At 54.6% G+C, this 7,497-nt stretch overlaps 1 protein-coding gene across 1 annotated transcript in view; it reads left to right on the top strand.

Moving 5' to 3' along the window:
* Positions 1-6: 6 nt before the first annotated feature.
* The window catches only part of PNPLA3 (patatin like domain 3, 1-acylglycerol-3-phosphate O-acyltransferase), an 18,788-nt gene continuing 11,297 nt past the window's right edge, over positions 7-7,497 (top strand). Inside the window, exons 1-5 of the mRNA XM_019632343.1 lie at positions 7-52; positions 2,859-3,091; positions 4,213-4,278; positions 5,592-5,801; positions 7,435-7,495. Of these exons, the coding sequence (XP_019487888.1) occupies positions 2,864-3,091; positions 4,213-4,278; positions 5,592-5,801; positions 7,435-7,495 (565 nt within the window). The 5' untranslated portion in view covers positions 7-52; positions 2,859-2,863. The remainder of the gene's footprint in view (positions 53-2,858; positions 3,092-4,212; positions 4,279-5,591; positions 5,802-7,434; positions 7,496-7,497) is intronic.

Genomic DNA, 7,497 nt, shown 5'->3' on the forward strand with positions numbered 1-7,497 from the left:
TCCTCGTCCGGGGCGCTGCACTGCGTCGCCGTCTTTGCCGGGATCCCGCTAGGTACGTCCAGGGTCGCCGCCGGGGCTCCTCGCCCGGAGGGGGCGCCCCCAGGCCAGGTGCGGGCGACCCCTAAGAGTCGCAGGGCGTCCGATGGAGCCGAGTTTGGACACGGACGCTGCAGGGTACACCACCAGGTCCTCCGCAGGCAGGTGCCTCCTCCGCTGCGTCCTCTCGCCCCGTGCCTGGGTGCGGCTCCTCTTGGCGTGGGAACCCGAAGCACCTCCCCACTCTAACCCCACTGTGGCCCCTAGGCTTGAAGGATACCCCTTTGCCCCGGGACTGAGAGCCTGGCCGTTTGGGAGCGCGCGACCCAGGAGGCGAAGGGTGGCGCTGGTCCCTGCGGGGGGTCCCCGCTATCCGCTGCGAGGCGCTGGGCGAGCTGAGCTGCGTAAGGGAAGGGCAGGTTTGCCCTGGGTCCGACCAGGAAAGGGGTGCTATGGCCTGTGCCCCACCTAAGGTGGGCGCCTTCCGGAGACTTGACGGATTGGAGACATCATCACCAGCTCCCCTCTACCCTCCCAGGCGCCTTTGGTGCTGCCCGGCCCTGGGGGGTTGGGGTTGGGTACCTCTCTGGCAGAGGGCAACTCTTTGGAGTTCTCCTGGGCAGACTTACTGGTTTGGAATCCAAGGGGTGGGGGTGGGGGTGGAGGGATGTTGTGCCTGGGGTGGGGGAGAGGTAGAAAGTTCTCTCCTCTTCCTCTTTTCCAGTGCTTCAGACCCTTGTTGGGCACTGGAGTGGACTCCTGGACACCCCCATCCCATCCTCACTCCCTCCACAGCCTACTCAATGCCCCTAGAAATGAGATCCTGCCTGTCTGAGCCTTGTCCTAATTAACGACTGTCCGCGGGGGTGCTGGTGGGAGGGGAGGATATGGGGCGTGTGCCCAGCTGGCCTAAACTACTAGGGTACAGCATCCTTGTCCTGGGGTTCTGAGCCAGGGGGCAGGGCCGGCAGCAAGTGGCAACGTGGTGCTATTGGCACCCAAAGGTCCCCAGATGGGAAAACGGTGCACTTCATGAGCTCCACTTTCTCCGGAATTCCTTAATGGTTTACTCTTTGCTGTGCCCTGGGACTGCTGTGTTGGATGTGGCCAGCAGGGAGTGACTGCTACTGGTGACCAGAAACCCCTGCCAGTAGACACAGCCCTGTCATTGGATAGAATTGATGAGCAGATTCCGGGCTGACCGGGAGGTGGGGATTAGGAGAGAGGCCACCCTTACTGCCTTTTCCATCCAGGGGGACAGGAGAAAAGCGCAGGAAATATGACCTCAGGGAGGATTTGACTGGCCGCATGGCCAGTCCACACACCCTGGACGTTAGCAGTGATGAAGGCCAGCCCTTGTTCCGCAAAGGAGACCTGCACACACCACATAGTGAAGTGTTTAATTGGGACCAAATACAAATGCTCTGAAGTGCACCTACTCTAGTATAGAGGGGTTCCTAGCTGGAAGGGGACAGGTGTAGCTTGGGGCTGTGCCCTGCAGCACAGAGGGAGGCTCAGGAACCACCTAGTCCCTGGAAAGTGGGTCTGGAGGTTTTGGCAGGAGCTGCTCCCCATGTTCTTGCTTTACTCTCCTGTTTCACATGCGGACCGCCCAGGGGCTGCGACTTGGGCAGAGCTCCTGAGAATGCTTCTTAGCCAAAGCTGACAGAAGGAGAGCCTCGCAGGCCTGCCAGCTGGGTACAAATTTGCCCCTTCTGCCTGGGTTCAGTGGGGCCATGCGAGTAGTGGAAGCCGAGTTGAGGTTAGAGGTGGGTCAGGACAGCCTGGCACATGTCTGGCCTTCTAAACATCCCAGGAGTTAATGTCTGGCTAGGTCTTGGGCTGGGACGGGTAGTCCTGTGTGCCAGGGCAGTGCTGGTCAGCCAGAGGGCGCCAGGCCAGTGAGTGAGGTCAGGTAGAGCATCAATGTCCCCTGTGCCCACTAGGCGGTCTGGTAATCCTGGTGGTAGAAGTTAAAGGTTAAGTCTAGTTACTTATTAGGCGCTTCCTCTGGGTTAACACCATCCAGGTTGTAGCGCATCTAATCCCCTGTCTCCAAAAGGTAGGGAAATACTGTCCCACGTTCAAAACGCACAGCCTGAGACGTAGAGAGGCAGTGACGTGACTTATCGAGGTCATTCAGTGGATAAGAGGTGGGGGCAGGGTTCCAGCTCCCGTCCCAGCCAGCACTCAGCCTTGCTCCCTGCAGTGTTAGTGTCACATGCACGGGTGCTGAAGTGCTAACGCTGAGGAGTCCCTGGCCGCTGGCTTTGTGGAGGTGAAGAGAGCTCACCTGGGCCTCTGGGGACTCATTCCCAAGGCCAAAGCCTAGAGCCACGCCGTCCAATAGAAATACTGTGCAAGCCACGTTCATCGTTTTACATTTCCTGGTGGTCACATGGAAAAAAGTAAAAGACACAAGTGAAATTCATTTCATGGAACCCAGCATGGCCCAAAATATTGCGTCGTCAGGAAAGTTATGACGCATTTTTGCTTTGGAAAACAGAGAAAAATACATCATGACTTTCCCGACGACCCAATAGTACCATCTTCCCATCTAATTAATATGAAACATCATGGAGATGTTTTACAGTCATTTTTTTCCCTACTAGGCCTTTGAAATCCTGCGTGTCTTTTATACAGCTCAGGTTGGATGAGCCCCATTTCAAGGGCTCCGTAGCCACAGGTGGCTGCCCCGTGGGAACGCAGGCCTAGAAAAGAGTCAGCTGGCAGCTTCCCCGCCGTTTGGGTTCTGGTCTTGCCACAAAGCAGTCCCCCCTCCAGGGTGGCACTGTGTATTTGTCTCCCCGCCGTCCCCGCAGACCAGATGACACAGATCCTCGTTGACCTTATCCAGAGAGCCAGGAGCCGGCACATGGGTGTCTTCCACCCGTCCTTCAACCTGAGTAGGTGCCTCCGAGAGGGCCTCCAGAAACACCTGCCAGCCAACATCCACCAGCTCATCTCTGGCAAAGTGGCCATCTCGCTCACCAGAGTGTCCGACTTGGAAAACATCCTTGTGTCGGATTTTCAGTCCAAAGACGAAGTCGTGGACGTAAGCACTTTGTCTGTCTGGATGTTGTAAAATAAGAAAGGCTGTCTTGTTTGGGACGTAGCACAGAGTGGGCTGTTGCAAGCCACCGGCGCCATTCTTGAAGATGCAAAAACCTGGTTGACCGTGACGCTGTTGGCTTCCTGTAGCAGAGTGACCTACATTCAGGGACCTGAGTCATAGCATAGGGAAACCCTGGGTGTTTCAGGACAGTTGCAGGTTCAAATCATGCTCCCCTCCCCCCCATCTTTCCAGACTCGGCTCTAGACCCCCTACCTCCTCCAGGGGTCCTGTCCCAGCAATGCCTGTTCCTTAATGAGTTCACCTTGCGTGAAGCCCCCCGAGGTGGGAGCCTGTCTTATTGGCCTTGGTCCTCGAAGCCCAGCACTGAGAGCGTTTGTAATATTAAAACACCACTTAATTTGGCTGATGCCTTTTCTGAGAGTTACATGGACTACATTTCACTTAACACAGGTCTGTACAGGAGAGCAGCCTGGCACGTAGAACCAGCAGCTAGTATCATCTTCCTTTTAACTTTGTTTCTAGACAGCCAGCACCTGTCCATTCCCACAAGTCCGTCCTCTCAGTGAATCAGTGTTGCGTCCCGCTTACTGCTGTCTAGCATGGTGCTACTCAAAGTGTGGTCCCTGGACCAGCAGCATCAGTGTCACCTGGGAGCTTGTGGGAAATGCACTCAGGCCCCACCTCCAACGTGTCACATCAGGACCCTGGGCTGGGGCACAGAGTCTGTGGGACAAAACGCTTTCCAGGTGATTCTAATGACTATCAGCATTCGTGAAGCTCTGATTGAGTCCCTCCCCAGTCAATCAGTGAGTCAGAAACTCTTGGTCCTGCCTGTGATGGCCCAGTGTGACTCTCGTGGGGAGCAGGGACAGCAAATTGATGTCCACAGACAGTGTCGTTAAGATGCAGATACTTAGGCCTGAAATACAAGTGTGTAGGTTGGTTCATCGTTCATTCAACTCATTTATTAAAGCACCTACTCTGTGCAAAGAAGATTTTCAGGCTTGTTGCTTTCCTCCCTTGGAGAAGGCTTCTAAAAGCCCCGGGGAGTAAAGGCCGTCTGCTTCAGTCCTTGGTTTCACTCCCTTTTGTCCTCACAGGCCTTGGTTTGTTCCACCTTCGTCCCTTTCGTCTCTGGTGTAATTCCTCCTTCCTTCAGAGGTGAGGTAAGTCTGCTTTTAAACTGTGTTTGCGTTGTTCCCGTCTGCAAGGCGACAGGCTCAAGCGCCCTAGGACCCCAAACACAGAGCCTTGTGCCTCTTGGCCCCAGGCAGGGAGTCCATATCCCCCACCCCACCCCCACCCACAGGAGTCTGGGCAGCAGAACCAACTTCACCTAGAATCACTTACCTGGCTATCTGGTTCACTTAATCTTCGACATGAGTACCAACGATAGATGTCCAGCGGCCTCATTAAAGTATGAGACACTTAGGAATCGGTTGCTGGCTTAAGGGAGAGCTTTATTCTTAGAGCTTCTCTATTCTGAGAGTTTCAGTCCTCTCTGGGACTCACTGTCCTTTTCGGCCTCCAGCTTGGGGCAGACGCTGCCCACAGGGCTGTGGTTTGGTTCCATTCAACAAATACGTAAGCTGAGCTGTGTGGCGGGCGGGCAAACAGACGTTGAGGTGTTTATTCTGTAGCCTCGGGACTAGACGCTGGGCTGTGCTGGACCAGGTGGCAGCCTCCTCCTAGGGCAGCGGTCATCAGCCAGAGATGATTTGGTGTCCCCACCCGGGGACATCTGGCAATGTCTGGAGATGGTTACAGCTGTCTCAACTGGGGGAGTGCTGCTGGCATTGGTTTGACAGGTGCAGACTGCCCAAATTGTACCCAAACCCGCCTGCCCAGCCTAAGGTGGTTGAAGGATGTGATGCCGGATATGGGTGCTCACAGTAACTGAGGCCAAATGCCGCTGGTTGGGGATAAGAGGATGACTTCTGAGGGCCGTCTAGGTCCCAGGTTCCCTGTTTCATTTAAGTCTCTAAAGCCCCTCGAGGCATTGGTTCTCGTTTTCAAGATGTGGAGACGGGAGGGGGGGGGGCTCACAGGTGAGGTATCTTGTCCAAGATTTCCTGAGCAGCAAGGGGTCTGGACTTGAACCCATGCCCTTCTGCCTCCTCTAGGGCAGGGTTTGCATCACACTGTCCCCAGTGCACAGAGCGCACACCCCATGGGCACACCTGTGGGCTCCCGCCTGGGCTCAGGACGTGGGCCGGACTCCAGCCTCCGTCTGCCTCTTTGCCAGGCACTTTCTGTGCCGTGTAGAATCTGTACAATAGTTAGCGGCACCCCTGCGTGCCAGCCTGGAGCCTGGCCGGGCACAGAAATGCTCAGGACGGATTGGCTGAGTGATCCCCAAGCCCCGTTCTCCCAAAGCATCAGCCTGCGGCTCTGAGAAACCTCTGCCCATCAAACACGTAGAAAAGCACAGAAAACACCAGTCCAGAGCTTCTGACAGGGTGTTCTTGTTTCTTAAAAGCGATACGTGGATGGAGGAGCAACTAACACTGTCCCCTTGTTGGATGCCAAAACGACCATCACTGTGTCCCCCTTCCATGGGGAGTCTGACATCTGCCCGAAGGTCAAGTCCACGAACTTCCTTCACGTGGAGGTCACCAAGCTAAGCATGCGCCTCTGCTCGGAGAACGTGTACCTGCTGAGCCGTGTGCTATTCCCCCCGGACATGAAAGTGAGTGGGGGGCTGTGTTCTGGGGTGGAGCTCTTCTTTGATTCCCTGTTTGCCTGGAGGGCCACTGTCACGTCCTGCGTGGCAAGGGCAAATGGGACACGAGAGGGGCGACGCAGATTGAATAAGAACAAGAGACAGAGGTAAGATTTAAGAGCGAGACCAAGGGACTCAGCCTTCAGAGATAGACTGAGCCACCGAATCGGGTCGACGCATGGTTTTTATTGATTATTTTCAAGGAAGTAAACTGCTGTGCTGTCAGTCATTAACCGTGTATTCTGGTATTCTGGTGCACCTTAAGGCCTTTTCCAATGACCTTTTCCCAGTGTACTCCAGCAAATGCTATGCCTTTGTACTCCACCACATTGCCCCAAGACATAATTACATGTCCTCCCAGGGGAGACAGCTGATATCATTCCATCAGGTCCCAGTCAGGCCGAGATGCCCCCCCAAGAGAACTTTACAGATATCATTCCATCCGGCCTCAGTTTTCCGAGACACTCTCTTGACTAATGGGTCAGAGACTAATACAGGGGGGGTGGTCTAAGAATCGACTGTAAGATGACAGGCCACCAGTTCTCTATGCAAACAAACAAACAGTCCCTCATTGAATGGGGACTGGGGAAGGGTCAGTGCTGCCCCGCTCTGGTCACTGGAGTCACCTGGGAACATTTAAACAGCACGGCAGCTCAGGTCCCACCTCCAGGGGCTGTGGTTTAAGTACTTGGTTCTCTCTGTCCACAGGTTTTGCACCCATGGATTCAAGCATCCATGGATTTAATCAACCGCAGATCAAAAATATTTTAAAAAAAATCCCAGAAAGTTCCAAAAAGAAACTTGAATTTGCCACTCACCGAGCCCTGTGCTGAACCCACGCAGATGAACTGATGTGTAGACGTACTTGGCCATAGCCTGTATGCAAACATAGGTTATATGCAAATCCTACATCCTTTTACATTCGGTACTAAGCATCCGTGAATTTTGGTATCCAAGGGAAGTCCTGGAACCAGTCCCCCGTGGATATCGGGGAGACTGTCACCTGGGCATAGCCTGGGTGGTAGGATAATGTTTAGTTATCTAGATGATTCTTCTTTGCAACCATGGTCACAAACCACACTGCATTGGGTGGCCTAATCCTTCTTGGTGGTGGTTGTAGTACGTCTTACCACCCTAAGGCTGTAAGAAAACCTGTAGGCTGTATACACTGGCAGTGCTGGGGACAAAGGGGGCTGTGCAGTGCGGTGTGCACCCCCAGCTATGCCCCCGCTGGAGGGAAGACTATACACCACAGCTGGTCTGCATGTGTGGCTGATACGCAGATGAGTAGAGGGGGCAGCTGTTCATTGTCCCAGTGACAACTAGGACAGGCTCCCTGTCATGCTGGGGTGCCAGCAAAGGCTCCATAGAGGGGTGCCACTCGTGCCGGGTTCCACGGGAGGGGAGGACTGCTGTCTCCTGGAGCAGAGACCCCTGTCCAGTCTCGCGGTGACTGTGCCTGGCACATGGGAGTGGCTCAGAGGTTGGAGGAGCCTTCTGTTTGTCTCCGCTGTTTTCAGATGTTTAAGTGAATGGCGCTTAGTGACACTGCCCACTCCCCCCTCACTCCCTGCAGTTAACTTACTCCATTTGCTTACAGGTGCTTGCAGAGCTATGCTTCCAAGGGTATATAGATGCGATCAGGTTCCTGGAAGAAAGTGGT

This window comes from Hipposideros armiger, unplaced genomic scaffold (assembly GCF_001890085.2).
Source record: "Hipposideros armiger isolate ML-2016 unplaced genomic scaffold, ASM189008v1 scaffold_1129, whole genome shotgun sequence".
Taxonomy (NCBI): domain Eukaryota; kingdom Metazoa; phylum Chordata; class Mammalia; order Chiroptera; family Hipposideridae; genus Hipposideros; species Hipposideros armiger.